General features: G+C 48.4%; 1 protein-coding gene across 1 annotated transcript; it reads right to left on the bottom strand.

Moving 5' to 3' along the window:
- Window positions 11,102-15,496, bottom strand: MARVELD1 (MARVEL domain containing 1). The gene is made up of 2 exons (XM_018041312.1): window positions 13,191-15,496; window positions 11,102-11,675 (listed from the first exon to the last, which is right to left on the bottom strand). Exon 1 carries the CDS (start codon window positions 15,317-15,319, stop codon window positions 14,798-14,800), a length of 522 nt encoding a protein of 173 aa, XP_017896801.1. The 5' UTR covers window positions 15,320-15,496; the 3' UTR covers window positions 11,102-11,675; window positions 13,191-14,797.

Here is a 17,129-nt window from a genome sequence, read left to right on the forward strand (position 1 = left end):
AAGCAGGAGTCAGATGCTGCACTCCTTCCCTGATTGCCTCAATCGGAAGTAATCACTTCCCCCTCCAAACAGCCAGAAGGTAGACGGATCTAAATGCCCCACTGACCACTAAGCTGTATTTAGCAATCTCTCTGCTCCTGCTTCTTAGAGGAATGGGCCAGGCTTTATGGCTGGGCCAGGCTTTTCTGCTGGACTCTGCTTGTCCTTCTTTAGAATGAGGCTAGGAAAAGCAGAGAAAAGAATATTGTTTATACAGTAACTTTACCTGAAATTCCACCATCAGTAATTTACTCCAAAGGTAGATTTCAGATTCTTTACAATCCCTCTTCCTTAGGTCTGTCTGGACCACTGGCCTGAAGCTGACTGTAGATAGTAGTTTTATTGGTTTTCTCTCTTGGCAGCTATGAAATTGAGGGGTATCATTCCAGAACTCCCAGACATTATTTGAGGAAAACATTGGAGGATTAAAAAAAGGCTCTAGAGATCAAAAAGGGAAAACAGCCACAGCCAACATCAGCAATCAAAGACTTCCCTTGGTCAACTGGATTCTGCTTTGGGAGCCTGATTCTCATTTTTCATAATCAAGTTCTCCAGGTTCCTTCTTTGCCTTCACCAGCATTCTGAGTCTTCACTTTTTGCCTCAAATCATGGTGCCATTGGTGTTTTCCCCTGGATAGCTGATAGGTGGAAGAGGCTAAAGGAGAAAATAAAATAGAAAAAGAGGTTAATTAATACCTTGTGTGTGTGTGTGCTAAGTTGCCTCAGTCATGTCCGACTCTTTGCAACCCCATGGACCATAGCCTGCTAGGCTCCTCTGTCCATGGGATTTCCCAGGCAAGCAGAGTGGAGTGGGTTGCCATGTCCTCCTCCAGGGAATCTTCCTGACCCAGGGATTGAACCCAGGAACTGTCTCTTACATCTCGTACATTGGCAGGTGGGTTCTTTACCACTAACACCACCTGGGAAGCCCAATTAATACTTAATGTGACATTTTTCAAAGGTTAGTCTTTGCATCTATAAGCAAAGGTGTATGTGATCCACATAATTGAACTTCACTGTGGCTCTTGGGCTTCCCTGATAGCTCAGCTGGTAAAGAATTCGCCTGCAATGCAGGAGGCCCCAGTTTGATTCCTAGGTAGGGAAGATCCCCTGGAGAAGGGGTAGGCTACCCACTCCAGTATTCTTGGGCTTCCCTGGTGGCTCAGATGATAAAGAATCCACCTGCAATGCAGGAGACCTGGATTCAATCCCTGGGTTGGGAAAATCCCTTGGAGGAGGGCATGGCAACCCACTCCAGTATTCTTGCCTGGAGAATCCTCATGGACAGAGGAGCTTGGCGGGCTGCAGTCCATGGGATCGCAAAGAGTGGGACACAGCTGAGCGACTAAGCACACACACGCCCATGGCCCTTGGAGAAATGTTAGGTAGAACTATTAATTGCTGGAAAAATAGAAGCTAAGAGAAAGGAATGGCTAAGCACAGCTTTCTCCACCAGGTGGCGCTCTCACCCACTCTTATACAGACGTTTCGGAAGCCTTTCTAAAACTGGGGTTTCTGGCGGTGGTCTCTCATGCCACCGTTTCCACATATACCAGATCTTCTCGTGCTCTTAGCCGCATTCGTTATCTCTCGTTGTGTCACAGATTATTTCAAAACTTAGTGGCTTAAAACAATACAGTGACAGTGAAGTCGCTCAGTCGTGTCCGACTCTTTGCGACCCCGTGGACTGTAGAGCCCACCAGGCTTCTCTATTCATGGGATTCTCCAGGCAAGAATACTGGAGTGGGTTGCCATTTCCTTCTCCAGGGGATCTTCCTGACCCAGGGATCGAACCCAGGTCTCCCGCATTGCAGACAGATGCTTTAACCTCTGAGCCACCAGGGAAGCCCCTAAAACAATAATAAATATTTATTATTTGGCTTTGGGGTGGTTTCGGCCTGGAAATTACCAGCATGTCGGTGAGTAGTTTTGGCTGGGGGGCTTTGTGAGGTTGTAGTCAGATGTTGGCCAGGGCTGCTGCCATCTGATGGCGCTGCCGGATTTCCCTTCACATGTGGTGCTGACAGGCTGGCAGGGGCTTCTGTTCCTCTTCACCTGGGACTCTGCAGAAGGCGTCTTGAGCATCCTCATGACATAGCAGCTGACTTCCCCCAGAGCAGGAAGCCACAAGGTCCCCTATGCCATATCCTCAGAAGTCACACACCGTCACTTTCACAGCATCCCACTGGCTTTACGGGTCAGAACTAGTCTATGTCCAGTGCCTAATGGGAGGAGTATATGAAAGCATACCCACCAGGAAGGGAGAATAATTGGGGCCATCCTCGCTGCCGTCTTGGAGGCTGGCTACTGTGTGCTGCTCCTCCTGCTTCAATTACACTCCCTTCCACCTCAACTCCTCAGGCTCACCTTTTAACATCCAGCTTGAATATCAGGTTCTGAGATTTGCCTGTATCATTTCTCACTTCCTTCTCTGTGTTTGCACAGACTCTTTCATCTCTAGAGAGCCCTATCACCTTACATTTCTTTTTTCTTTCCTTCTTTTTTTATTTTTTGACCACACGGCTTGTGGGAACTTCTTTCCCCGACCAGGGATCAAACCCAAGCCCCTGCAGTGGAAAGGCAGAGTCTTACCACAGGACAGCCTGTAGGAAGTCCTTCAGCTTGCATTTCAATATTTCTCTTGAACATGATTATCTCCCTCACTGTGCCCTGAGATCCTGAGAGCAAGGGAGACTGTGACTTAACATCTTGCCAGTCCCGCTTCCTGCCAAGTATGGAGCAGAGCCTTGGCGTAATAGGTACTCAACAAATGCTTGTTTTAAAAATAAATGAGTAAAACAGAAAACAAGTGTTCATGAGGATGTGGAGAAAGCAGAACCCTTGTGTGCTGTTGGTGGGAATGTAAATGGTGCAGACAGTATGGAAAACAATTTATGGCAGTTCATAAAAAATTAAGCATAGAATCACCATATGATCCAACAATGCCACTTTGTGTATATATGCAGGAGAGGAGGAAGCAGGGTCTCAAAGAGGTATATGTACACTCATGTTCATAACAGTTTTATTCACAAAAGCTAAAATGTGGAAGCAACCCAAGTGTCCATTAAGGGATAAATAGATAAACAAAATGCAGTATATATGTATACAATGGACTATTTTTCTTTAAAAAGTTAGGAAATTCTGACACATACTACAGTGAATAGACCTTGAAGATATTAATGCTGAGTGAAATAAGCCCCTCACAAAAAGACAAATACTATATGATTACACTTTCATGAGGTACCTAGAGCAGTCAAATTTATAGAGACAGAAGGTATTGAATAGTGGTTTTCAGAGGCTGAAGGAAGGAGGAATAAGGATTTATTATTTAATGTGCATGGACTTTCAATTTTGAAAGATAAGAAGAGCTCTGGAGATGGTTGCCCACTAGTATGAATGTATTTAAAACCAGTGAATTGTACATTTAAAAAGTGATTAAGATGTTATATTTATTTTGCCACAATTTAAAAAAAAATTAAATGAAAGAATAATCAAGTGTGACGTACCCTTCAGTGGACTATTATTTATATTTCTCATAAAACGTAACAAAATATTGATATGTGCTACAACATAGATGAGCCTTGGAAACATTATGCTATGTACACACAGAATATCACATACTCTTTAACTCCGTTTATATGAAATGTCTAGAATAGGAGAATCCATGGAGACAGAAGTGGATTGATTAGAGGTTGCCAGTGACTGGGTAGAAGAAGGGACTGGGTGGAAGGAAGTGGTGAGGGAAGGAACTGGTACAGTGTTTCTCTTTGGGGTGATGGTGATGGTGATGGAAATGTTTTGCAACTGGATAGTGGTAACAGTTTCGCAACTTAGTGAGTATCCTGGAACCACTGAATTCTACACTCTACTATGGACAATTTCTTTGTGAAATTTTACCTTAAAGGAACTGTTTCAATTTTTTAAATAAACAAATAAAGGAAAGAAATATTTGACTGGTATGTATTTTTAGATTCTCTTTACTATTTGGATTTTCTCTAGTATTTAAATTGATTATTTGGGTATATCTTTGGATTAATAGCTCACTGCCATTACTCTGAAAAGTGTTCAATAAATATATCTTTATGTTCTTGTACCTGGGAAAGAAGTCCTCATGAGTAATGAGTTTTCCAGCTGTGACACAGTGAGTTGTCAGACAAACACAGCAAGGAAATGAATGTCTGCTGATACACTCTTACTCAACAGCTCTTGGCAGCCATGAAAACAGCCATTCATCAAACATGGGCACAAAAAAAGTCTCACAGAGTAAGGCAGTGAAACCCTCAGCAATAAAACCTGTGGACTGTCCACCCAAAAGTTCCTTTCCCTCTTCCAGGGTATAGAGTTGGAGCTGAGCAGCTGATGCCCCACGAGGGACTACATTACATATAGATTAGGTCATGTGACTCCCCAAAAGAAGAGTGTAGTGATAAATGCCACTTCTAGTAAATTCAGAAATCTCCCAAATGCCAGCTCAATGCAGAAGTGATGGCTGGGCCACAAAGTGGGAGGAGCCTTAGTCCCTGAATCATCGCATGGTGGAAACCTCCCACTGGCCTGGAATAGCCATAATGGACAGCTAGGTGAGGAAGAAATAGAATTATATGTGAACAATAAATAGGCTTTTATTATAGTTTAGACACTGAAATGTTGCGGTATGAAATGTTTAAGTTGTTACAGCAACTTAAAACCAATATTCATTCATTCCACCAAATAACCACTTATCATGTGTCTTTCATGGGAATATAGAGAAGAATAGCCTAGAGTTCTTCCCTCAAAAAGTTCTCATTTTATCAGTAAACTGGAGAATTAGATGAGAGCATTAGTGGGAGAGACAACCTAAATTAAAATGCCACCAATGGAAGAGCAACAGATAACCCACAGAAAAACCTGCAAAGACCAGCTACCATTAAGACATCGAGAAAATTAACCAAGAACTTCCTCAAAGGGATTTCTCTGGTTTCCTAGTGATTAGAATTCCAGGCTTTCAATCCCCAGGTTGGGGAACTGAGATCCTGCAAGCCATGCAGCTCAGTCAAAATTAAACAACAAAAAACCCCCAAAGCTTTCTAAAAGGCACCAGGTTCAAGTTAATTTGTAGACAATTTTATTAAACCCATCAGTAAAATTATACAAACTATTCTGGAAAACAGAACAAGACAGAAAACTTTCCGATTTATTCTGAGTGTAGAATAACCATCCCTGATACAAATGTCAGGCAAGAGCACATACACACAAATAGACAAATCACGCCTGGAACAAGGCCAATAAAAATAACAGCAACGGCAAAAATACACCTACCACATAGCTGAGCCATTCCACTGCTAGGTATCTACCAAAGACAAAGCATATGTCCACACAAATATTCGTGCATGAATGTTCACAGTAGCTTTATCTGCAATAACCAAAAACTTGAAACAACGTAAATATACATCAACAGGTGAATGGATAAGCAAATTGTAGTATATCCATACAAAGGAATAATACTCAGTGGTAGCTAAAAATAAATGAACTAGCATTACAACAGTAACATGAATGAATCTCAAAATGATGGAGTATAAGAGGTCAGACTGCCCTCTCCACCGGAAAAGAAAAACACATATTGTACATTCCATTTATATAAACCAGTCTACCATCACAGGACACAGATGAGTAGGTGCGTGGGGTGGGGAGATGGGAAAGGGGAAAAGATATTACAAGGGGACACAAAAAAGCTTCGGGGCACTATGGATATGTTTATTGCCTTAATTGTGAAGGCTTCACAAGAATAGCCATGTCAAAACTCACCAAAATGTACATTTGAACCTTATATAGTTTAACGTACAAGTATACCCTAATAAATCTGTGTGCATATGTGTATATATATATATGTGTGTGTGTGCGCACGCACGCATGCGTGCACACGTGTGCACTAAATCACTTCAGTCATGTCCCACTCTTTTGTGACTACATGGATTGTAGCCTGCCAGGCTCCTCTGTCCATGGAATTCTCCAGGTAAGAATACTGGAGTGGACTGCCATGCCCTTCTCCAGGGGATCTTTTCCACCCAGGGATCAAACTCGCATCTCGTATGTCTCCCACGCTGGGAAGCAGGTTCTTTACCACTAGCACCACCTGGGAAGCCATATATATACACATATAGGCAACCACTTTACCTCTCTGAGCCTTATCTACAAAATGTGGTTATTCTTTATGCTATCTTTTTATATGAGCATGAGATATAAATAATGTAAGACATCTTTGCAAACTGTGAATATAAGAGATTGGGACATGTGCCATCTTTATAAATGCCATTGTCAGTAGCCATATCATCATTTTTATTGTCACGATCACAGTCACTACGAAAAAGACCCCATCCCCTCAGTCTTCTGGCCCACTATCTTAAGATCAATGACAGAGTTCATCAGTTTAACTTAAAAGGAAACACAAACTCAGCAAGTTCACTAGTTCCTACGGACGGCTGGGAGGAGACAGAAACAAGCTGGAAAATACAATAGAGTTGACCAGGATGTGAGAAAAGGTTGTGAAATGCCCAGATACGCAACAGCTAGGGCAGTCAAGCAAGTAACTGTTGCTGGAAACATCCCATGTTCCTGGGCTAATTTTGACTTGAATGCAATCATCGAAGAGCCTGCAGACACGTAATGAGAAGAGTGTGTGAATGTCCCATTACTGACACCTGAAAACTCATGGTCAGTTTGTCTCTCCAGATGGACTGGAACCCCAGAAAACAAGATGAGAACAGTGAGTCCTTTCAAACTGAGGAGTCAGCACTGCTTGCAGCATGGGGGCTCAGCCAGGAGACTGCCAAAAGGAATTAAAAGGAGAGCAAGAAGGATCTCAGATTCCATAGGAAAGAGGGCAGTATTAAACTTCAGGAAAGTAGCAATAATTTTTTAACACTTCAGTGCCATCTTTTCAAGAAAACTTAAATCTGCACACAAGAAAAAACAGGTAGAGGACTCAATCTACGGCTGGTGAGATTGTGAATTCCAACCCAGAATATAGGACAAGATTGTAAAAGATGGAGTTCAGTATCCAAAAGTTCAGGGTCGGGTCAGATGATCAAACCTATGGCACAAAGTTTTGAGAGGGAGAAGGGCTGGGTGGAGGAGCAGTTTTATAAATGCTTCTGACATCTGTCTGGCAGACAGAGGGACTGTCTCCAGGGCCTTAGGAGAGTGACCTCAGCCCAGTGAGCTGATCAAACCTGAAGGCCAGCATCCAACTTCATTTTAAAGCAGGAAGAGAGAAGATGAGATAATTCAGGTCTATAATAATATAGCTTTCCTTCCTGCCTTAGCTTAAGACAGAACTATTACAAAAGCTAGTGCCGCTCTGGGTGAAGTCTTTGGATGGCCAGGAGAAACAGTCTGCTGGGAAATTCTCTGAAACAGCAAAGCGTGGTAGCTTAGATCTGAGTTTGCCTCTTGTTTCTGTTACTTAGTCAAGTGCCCTGGGGAAATCAGTTTACCCTTCTGAGCTTGTCTCCATGTCTGTTAAATAGGAGCTTTTAATACCACACAGGCTGGTGAGAATGGTAAGGATGTTACATGAGGCATCCAACATGTTCCTGAAAAGTGATAGTGAAAGGGACTCAGTCCTGTCCGACTCTTTGTGACCCCATGGACTATTCCATGAAATTCTCCAGGTCAGAATACTGGAGTGGGTAGCCTTTCCTTTCTCCAGGGGATCTTCCCAACCCAGGGATCGAACCCAGGACACCCACATTGCATGCAGATTCTTTACCAGCTGAGCCGCAAGGGCTGCCCAAGAATACTGGAGTGGGCAGCCTATCCCTTCTCCAGCATGTTCTCGGCTCATTGCGAACACTTGGTAAAGTTAGTTCACTGTCTTCCCCCTTCTCATCTTTCTCAGAAGTGCTTTACCTGGGGCATCAGAGAGCCCCCTTCTGGACTCCTGGAAATAGCAGCAAGAACAGCCTGCACACCCATCCCTCCCCTCTGCCCCACCATGCTGGCATCAAGGGGCAGAGGGACTGCCTCTGGGAGCTGGCCCTCACCGCAGTGCTGGGGAAGAAACATCACAGCCTTGGTGCCTACAGGATCCCAAATAGCCCCCCAGTTCAAAAAGAATTGGGGTCATGGAACAGGGAGGGCAAAAGGGCTTACTGGAATTTCCACAGGCGGATGAAGTTGGTGTGGAGGCCCGCACCGTCCTGCGGGCTGTTTCCAGAGTGCTCCCCTGAGGTTCTGGCCACCTCCCCAGCATACCTCCCCTTTGCCATGTAGGGTCCAGAGAGGGCCAGGCCCTGCTCGCCTCTCTTCAGCTGCGCCTACTCACCCCAGTCCCTGGTGCTCCTTTCCCCAGGTCTGGCCGTGAAGTGGAATATGGCCATCCCTCTGCTCCCTCCCCCCCTTGCTACTCTTGGCACTCTGAGCACAAGGAACACAGAGCTGGGCAAGTCACGTCCCTCCCAAGTTTTTAATTTTTCATCAGTTTGAAAAACACGAAAGGACCCGTTTTTACTATGATATCCATGGAAAGCAGCCTAGGCAGTAACAGAGTTAGCCAATACTAGATACTACACTTGATCTTAGACAAAGGCTGAGAAGCAATAGCCAATATTAGAATGTCACAAAGGATCCTGAAAGCCCCCCAAATTCTTGCAGTTTCTGACTATTTAAACAGACATTTAAAAAGGGAAGAGTTGACTCATTGGAAAAGACTCTGATGCTGGGAGGGATTAGGGGCAGGAGGAGAAGGGGACGACCAAGGATGAGATGGCTGAATGGCATCACTGACTCAATGGACGAGAGTCTGGGTGAACTCCGGGAGTTGGTGATGGACAGGGAGGCCTGGCGTGCTGCAATTCATGGGGTCGCAAAGAGTCGGACACGACTGAGCGACTGAACTGAACTGAACTGAACTGAGGGCTTCTCAGGCAGCACTAGTGGTAAAGAACCCACCTGCCAATGGAGTTGTAAGAGACGCGGGTTCAATCCCTGGGTCAGGAAGATCCCCTGAAGGAGGGCAGAGCAACCCACTCCTGTATTCTTGCCTGGAGAATCTCATGGACAGAGGAGCCTGGCGGGATACAGTCCATCGGGTCAGAAAGAGTCAGACATGACTGAAGCGACTTAGCACATGCACAGAGCTACATTATTATATTTATAGAACATGTAGAAAGGGTTAGAACTTTATTATTGTTTAATTTTTAAAGCAAGCTGCGGAAGAGTCTAAACGTATGTGTATGTGTGTATGAGTAAGCATCCATATGTTTAATTAGTTATAAAAATTAAGGAAGAAGGCTTAATAGTGAACAATAGCTTATCTCTCAGATATGAGATTAGGATGATCGAATGACATTTACTTTGTATACATAAAAAAAATTAATAGGTATATATTGCTATTTTATTCTACAAATAGCAATTGTAACAAACAAAAACAATAAAAATACAAATACTGCTAACAAGACTTTTCTCTCATATCCCTGCTCCTTCCTTTTATGTCTGGAAAGAAATTCTTTTTTCTTTTTTTTAGAAAGAAATTCTTAATTCTTCGTCACCACTGGCCATCCCACTCCCTATCCCTAGAAAAGCAGGAAAAATAATAGGAATGAACAAATCCCTCAGATTCCCCAGACCCAAATAGTCTCAATTAAGTCCCCTAGGGGCAATGTCTTATTTAAAAGTGCCCCTGGCATTAAACAGGAAATATCAAATTAGGCCATTCCTGCACACCTGGTCTCCACAAGCGAAAACCAGACTCCCCCTCAAGCTCAGAGCCTGCCAGAGGCCCATGGGGCTTAGCAACTGGCTGCCTGCAGAGGGTAGTGAAACAACGTCTACCTTCCAGGCCCACTCTTGCCATTTCCAGCTGTGTGGCCATAGATCGAAGAAGGCAATGGCAACCCACTCCAGTTCTCTTGCCTGGAAAATCCCACGGACGGAGGAGCCTAGTGGGCTGCTGTCTATGGGGTTGCACAGAGTCGGACACGACTGAAGGGACTTAGCAGCAGGAGCAGCAGAGCCCATAGATAAGGCCCTTCTCTCTGCGACTCTATTGCTTCTATTGAACAGGCAGTGCCAACCTCTAGACTGGTAACAAGATCAAATAAGGTAATGCAAGTAAAAGCACATTTTCAATTGCAAATGCTCCACCAAGCTAAAGTAGAGCAGGGGCTTACCTGCCTTTGCATAAAGGCCACTTTTTATTTTCATGATATTCATGAATTGACACAGAGGGAAGAGGGGAGAAAAGGAAGATCCTGGGCAACTGGTAGCATTTTCCTCCACCTGGAAATCCAAACCATAGAGAGGACGGGGAAAGAGAGAGAGAATCAGAGAGAGTCAGACTGTGCTGTATACTGAGGTGGGTGCTTCGGAAGAGAGTGGGTATGGAGCACACACAGTATCCAGTCTCTGCCTGGAGCTGTTTTAGATGACTCTGCCAATAGAACTCTATGTCCAGGCTACAGACTTCAAGCCCAGGTCACAGGAGGAAGGCGCCAAAAAGGAAGTCTGTTAACTACCCTCCAGCCCTTTCCAGGGCACCTCAGTCTGCGGGCTGTGGCTGGAAGGCAGAGACAGGGGACCAGATTGGGTGTGTCCAGGAGGCGACACCAGACCAGGCACAGGGGCCTGCAGGAAATACCCAGAGCCTGGGCTCCAGGAGACCCCACTGTGGCCCCAGTCAGCTCTGTGATGTGAGGCAAGTTCCCACTCCACCCAGAGTGCATTTCCCCTTCTGTAAAATGATGGGTTTGCACCAGAACAGGGTCCTCTGGCTCTGTCACTATAGTCATTCCGTTCCTGTCCATCAGGCAGCAGAGCTTCCCAAACAGAAGGCCCATTGAGAGCCAGGGCAGGAGCTTCTGGAATTCCCTCCAGCCCCAATTAGGGACAGACATAGTTCTATCCCTGTGATTTCTGTGTCCTGCCTTAACTGGAAACCTATGACCTCATTTTTCTTTCCCTCCCAGAAAGAAGGGGAAGCCAGGAAAGCAGAAAGGAGGCAGATAAGTGTGGCAAAAGGTGCTGATGGAGGGAGGCTGGGGGACCTGGCACAGAGTGGGCAGGAGAGAAGACACATACACTCAGATCAGACAAACCAAAGTTTATTCAGAAAAGCGTATCCATCATCACCACTAAACTACTGAATGAGGCACTTCGGTCCCCCCTCCCTACCCTTCCTCACCCACCCTCTCTTTTGGCCTTTGCTGAACACCAGAGAAATCCTCTCCTGGGCCTGCAAGTGGTCCCAGACTTTTGGGCTGGGGGCAGCCCACAGCAGTCTCAGGTTGGATAGAGTCCTGGAGTCCAGAGCAGGAGGCCAAGGAGGCTGCCTCCAGAACCCAAAGTTCCAGGCCAACTTCAGACGGCCTTGCCCACGGCCCGGGTCCTGGAAGGGAGCAGAAGATGGTGTGGAGCCGTCTTCAGGTCCTTCCCACATCTGGAGAAGCAGTGGGAGGCCAAGCAGGAAGGCACAGTTAGCAGAGCCAGTGAGCTCTGGAATGTTTCAGGCACATGTGGCTGGATAAGGTACCATGAAGGCCAGGGAGATGTCTGCTCCTGAGTAAGGTCACCTGGTCACAGACACAGCACCACGGGCTTGGGGCTAAGAAGAGGTCCTCAGCGGGCTGGATCTGAGCTGCAGATGCAGCTTCTGTGATGATCTAAAACAGAGAAAAGGAGCACGTGCTGGAGCTTAAAACCCATTGTTTAGGGTTCAGGGGTGCATGGCTCAGTTCCAGGTGTCTGGAAGCTTATGCCCAAGTCACAGACACAAGCAGAAGGGGGATTTCTCTATGTCAAGGCAAAATGAACCTTCACCATCTTGGCTCTTCCACTGAATACGTCATACCCCAGGAAAGGGAGCTGCTGAGCAAAGACTGTTCCCTCTTTCCTCCTCCCTCCATGGCCAGTGAAGACACTGAAACCTTCTGCTGGTCCAGGGAAGCGGGTCCTAGGAGACATCGGCATGACCCGCTCTGGGAGTCTCCATGGCCTCAGCAACATGGAAACTCGCAACAGAAGAAACAAAGTCGCTCGGCTTCCAGACACCCCCAGCACTCCAGCAGACCCCACCCCCAGGCCCTGGCTGGCACCAGCGGTGGCGAGGGGGCAGCGGGGCAGGCCTGGCAGCAGGACTCAGCCTAACTGAGACGCTAAAGGGCTCAGGATTTCCCAGAGGACAGAAAACAACGGCAACAACAATAACATGAACAATCACAATCGTAATGGATATAGAATTTTAGTTTTGCAAGATGAAAAAGTTCTCGAGAAGGATGGTGCTGATGGTCGTACAACAAAGTGGATGTATTTAACGCCACTGAACTGTTTGCTTCAAAGATGGTTTCAACAATCAGTTGCATGTTAGAAATAGTCCACCACAATTACAAAAACTTTTTTTCTCAAGATAACCATGGGGAATTCCCTGGCAGTTCATGGCTAGGACTCAGCATTTTCACTGCCAAGGGCACAGCACAGGTTCGACCCCTGTTCAGGGAACAAAGACCCTGAAAGCCACGTGGTTTGGTCAAAAATTTTAAAAATAAGTAAATCAAAAATCAAGATAACCATGTTAATGGTATCTAACATGTATTGACACCCTATTGTAATACAATACAGCCTGGTTCTGAAAAGGTCAGGCTGCCAGGTTTCAAATCTGAGCTTCACCACTCTCCGGCTGGGAGACTCTAGGTAAGTTACTTAACCTCTCTGAGACTCATATTCCTCATACAGAATATGGAAATAAGGGTTATTGAGAGAATGAAATAAATACACTGAGTCCTTTGAGTAGTGCCAGGCACACAGTAGGGCTGGATAGATGCAAAGTGGTGACTGTAAAACTTATAAAAGCACTCCACATCCCCACTTAGATCCTCATCACTGACAGAGAAACCTAAGACAGCTCCACCTAAGCTTTACAAACATGCTCACAAAAACATATTCTGACCTCCTCTATTCTAGTTTCTAATCCAGAGGGGGTCAAAACTTTTCCAAAGAGCAGACTTCTGAGGATTTAGCAAAAAAGTGAATTGTCACACCTCTGGACATTGTGGTTATTACTGACACCCCTTCAACTTGCTCTCTGAATAAAAACCCTTTAGCTTTTAGAAAAGAAAGGGTCTCTGAGCTTTTTTATTCAAAGGTCTATGATCTCTCCAGAAAACCAAGAAGCATCTTACCTTACAGCTGGCCAGCTGTTCATCCCAGATCCCGAGCGTTCTGTTTGGTGTGACCCACTGCTGTCAGTTGCTCCTGGTCAATGCCAGCATCTCTTATGGGTGGTATTTCTTTTGACTGGGAAACCATCTGGATAACCTTGGCTTCATCTCCCCAAAAAAACGTAAAGTGAAAGTCACTCAGTAGTGTCCAACTCTGTGACCCCACAGACTATTGAATTCTCCAGGCCAGAATACTGGAGTGGGTAGCGTTTCCCTTCGTAAAGGAATGTTCAAATCCACTGTCCCCCAGGCTACCGTTGGCCTGGCAGGGGTGGCTATCTTATCTTTTACAGAGGGAGTCGAGGGTTCTCTCTGCTATAGAAATTCCCTGGGAAAGAGAGGGAGTGTCCCACCTCTTCAAACAGACCACAGCCAACGGGCTGGGGCCCTTGCTGATAAAGGAGAATCAGGACTACTTGGAACATAAGGTGGGAAAAACTGGTCCCAGTCCAGAGGCACTTAACACTGTAAATTCCATTACTCAGGGGCCTCTTTCAGTGCAGGACTTCTCAGAGCCTTTGATATGCTAATGAGCATTGTGAATCTTCAAAAAAAGGGAGACAGCACCTTTGACAAACCCCCTTGGCCTTGAAACCATCCATTAAATAGCTCCAGAGCCGGGATTCCTGGGAACATCCAAAGCTTTAAAGTAAACACTGCTAGACAACTCTTGACTTGGGGTGGGAAGATGGGGTTCTAATCTTTTTCTGGCTGTTCCCAAGGGCACGATCTTAGTCTCCATCTGCAAAAAAGGGTGCGGCTCGCCTAACATTCCTTGACGGTGACGTGGGACCCCTAAAGCAAAAAGACACAGGGAGGTGGGGATGGAACGGAAGCCGGTGAGAGGAAGGCTGGGAAGGTGAGGCCAGGAAAGCTAGTGGGCGGTAGGGCCTGACCTCCTTGAACCCCGACGACAAAGGAGGAACAGGCAGAGGAGAAGGTCACAACCCACGGGCACTTCCTATCCGTCTTCACCGTTGCAGACAGGCCCCACCTCAAGACATCAAAGCACCGAGGGATGGCCCCAAACAGCTGCGCCGGGTACCCGCGCAATCCCAAACTAAAACCACACCCGTCGCTCAAGTTGAGACCAGCGGAGGCCGGTCCCCGGCTCCGCCCGCGGCGGCATGCCTGCTTTTTTCAGCACTCGGGGCTGTAAGGAGGGCCAGGGCGAGGGGGCGCTCTGCCCAAAGCGGGGCGGGAGGGAGGGGGCAGCGCCGCCGCCAGTACACAGATTCCACTTTGGGAGCCTCGCCCGGATCTGCGCGGCGCCTGTCCACGTCTTGCTCGCGGCCGGGAAGGGGAAGAGGAACCGCGAGGCTTCGCCTCAGGGCGGCCCGTCTGCGAGTGTGCGTCCGCCCCCTCGGATGTAGCCCACGGGGTCCCAGGAGACCGCGCAGCTGTCCCGGCTCTGGGCCGCGGCGATGCCTTGGGGGCGGGAACTGCGATCGGGGTTCCGGGGTACGGGAGGCGGCGGGAACGCGGGGCGAAGGGAGGGTGCCGGGGCGCCCGAGAGCGGGGCGGCGGCAGCTGGAAGGACGGGTGCCCAGCCCCGCGGCGCGGCGGCCTCACGCCACCTCCCGCTCGCCTTGGCAGTGGCGGCAGCCTCCGTAGAGCGCCGAGAGCAGGTAGAGGCCGAGGCAGAGGCCGCCGCAGACCGCGGCCGCCAGGAAGGCGTGGTAGGCGCAGGACATCTGGTAATCCTTGAGGTTGCAGTAGCTGTGGCTCCGCGTCTGCCCGATCATGACGCCCATCGCTGCGCCGTAGAGCGCGGCCGCCAGCAGGTCGTGCGCCACGTTGACCACCAGCCAGCGCGAGCCCAGCACCGGCACCAGCTCCTGCTTGCCCAGCAGCGTGAGGAAGTAGAGGGCCAGGGTCAGCAGCCAGAAGAGCACGGACACGAAGAGCGCGAAGTGCACGGGGCCTTGGTACCGGCTGGTGGCGATGGTGATCCAGAAGGCGGCGCCCGCCAGCAGCTGCAGCAGCCGCAGCACGCCCAGCGGGCCGCGCAGAAAGGCCCGCTGCAGGCTCACCGCGCCGCGGGCCGCGCGCGCCTGGGGCGGTGGCTGGCGCGGGGGCGGCGGGAGCATGGCCCCCGGGCGCGGCGGCGGCGGCGGCGGCGGCGGGGCCCCGAGCAGCGGAATGGCGGCGTCTGGCTCGCGGGGATGGCCCGGCGGACGTGCCCCTGAGCTCGCTGCGGCCTCGTCTCTCCTCTCCGAGTCCTCCTCTCTTCCTCTCCCCCTCTCCCCTCCCTTCCTCCCCGCTCTCCTCCCCGCAGCCCTCTCTTTCTCCCTCTCTCTCTCTCTCCACCCCTCCTGCCCGCCCTCTCTCTCCCCCTTCGTCTCCACCCCCACGCGCTCCTCCCGGCTTCCTGCCTTCTCTCTTTTGGGGCCTCGTCCACCAGTTGCCAAACTCCCAACTCGGATTCCTTTCTCCTCGGGGCAGGGCGGAGCGCACCCGCAGCCCCAGCAGGACGCAAGTCTTCCTTTCCGTCCGACTGGCAAAAGTTTATACCACATCTGCCCGCCCTGCCTCTCTGCCTCCCTGGCTCTGGTCCAGTCTCGGAGCAGAGAGCTGTCTTCTGGAGCTGGAGCGTCCCCCGCCCCCACCCCCACCCTTAGGCTGGGCCCTTTTCTTTCTCCTCTCTCCTTTCTGCAGCCCGCTGGGGCCTCCCAGCCCTTCCTTGGCGAGGGAGCAGAGCAGTGCTGGGCTTAAGCTGCCACCTATTCTCACCTGGACATCGGAGTATCATACCCTGCCAGTGCTCACCTCAAACTTATTCTTTCTAAATCTGGGCTCAGACTTGGACTCAGCCATCCGAGTCCTTCTGTCACTGAAAGGGACCATCACCCACTCCAGGCCTCCACTTTGCTTCCCACTGCACAAAGCAAAGTCCAAGTTAGTCCAGTCTCTTTTCCAGCCTTCTTTGCCATCAAGTGTATTAAAAGTAGATTTCCCAGCACGACCAAGACACAAACCCAGCTCTAAGAGATAGCAAAGCCCAACAATGCTTTACATTATTGCTATTACGGTGCTTTGCAGGAATTCTCATTTATGAAGTCTCATCTGACAGCCCCCAAGATACATACAGGGGTTTCCCAGGTGGCGCTGATGGTAAAGAACCCACTTTCCAAATTAGGAGACATAAGAGACATGGGTTCCAACCCTAGGTCAGGAAGCTCCCTTGGAAGAGGGCATGGCAACCCACTCCAGTATGCTTGCCTGGAGAATCCCAGGGACAGAGGAGCCTGGTGGGTTACAGTCCATAGAGTCACAAAGAGTCACACGACTGAAGCAACTTAGATAACTTATGCACATAAGATACATACAATTATCTTTCTCATCTTGCTGAGGAGAAAAAGGAAGCCTAAAGGGGTTAAGACTACAAAGCTGGTAATTACTGCCGGTCTTTCTTCCCTCCTTTTATGAACTAACCTTCACGCACTGTGGCATCTTTCTAAAAGAGACCTGGTTGTGTATATACACTGCTTCCTGCTGACCACACGATATAGGTTTCTATCTCTTCTATGGGCATGTTTCACAATCTGGCCCCAACGGACTCCCAATTTCCTGGTTTCCCTCTTCTTTTCTTACCCATGCTCACATCCAGTATGCCAACCCCACCAAACCTCTTAAGGTTCCCAAATAGGCTCTCAATCCAAAGCTTCCCTGCTAGCTCAGCTGGTAAAGAGTCCATGTGCAATGCAGGAGACCCCAGTTCAATTCCTGGAGAAGGGACAAGCTACCCACTCCAGTATTCTTGGGCTTCCCTGGTGGCTCAGACGGTAAAGAATCCACCTGCAATGCAGGAGGCCTGGGTTGGGAAGATACCCTGGAGGAGGGCATGGCAACCCACTCTAGTATTCTTGCCTGGAGAATCCCCATGGACAGAGGAGCCTG

This window comes from Capra hircus, chromosome 26, assembly GCF_001704415.2.
Source record: "Capra hircus breed San Clemente chromosome 26, ASM170441v1, whole genome shotgun sequence".
Classification (NCBI taxonomy): Eukaryota; Metazoa; Chordata; class Mammalia; order Artiodactyla; family Bovidae; genus Capra; species Capra hircus.

What these genes read in the sequence shown, in the direction of transcription:
- MARVELD1 (XM_018041312.1), bottom strand. Translation starts at nt 15,319, where the DNA reads ATGCTCCCGCCGCCCCCGCGCCAGCCACCGCCCCAGGCGCGCGCGGCC.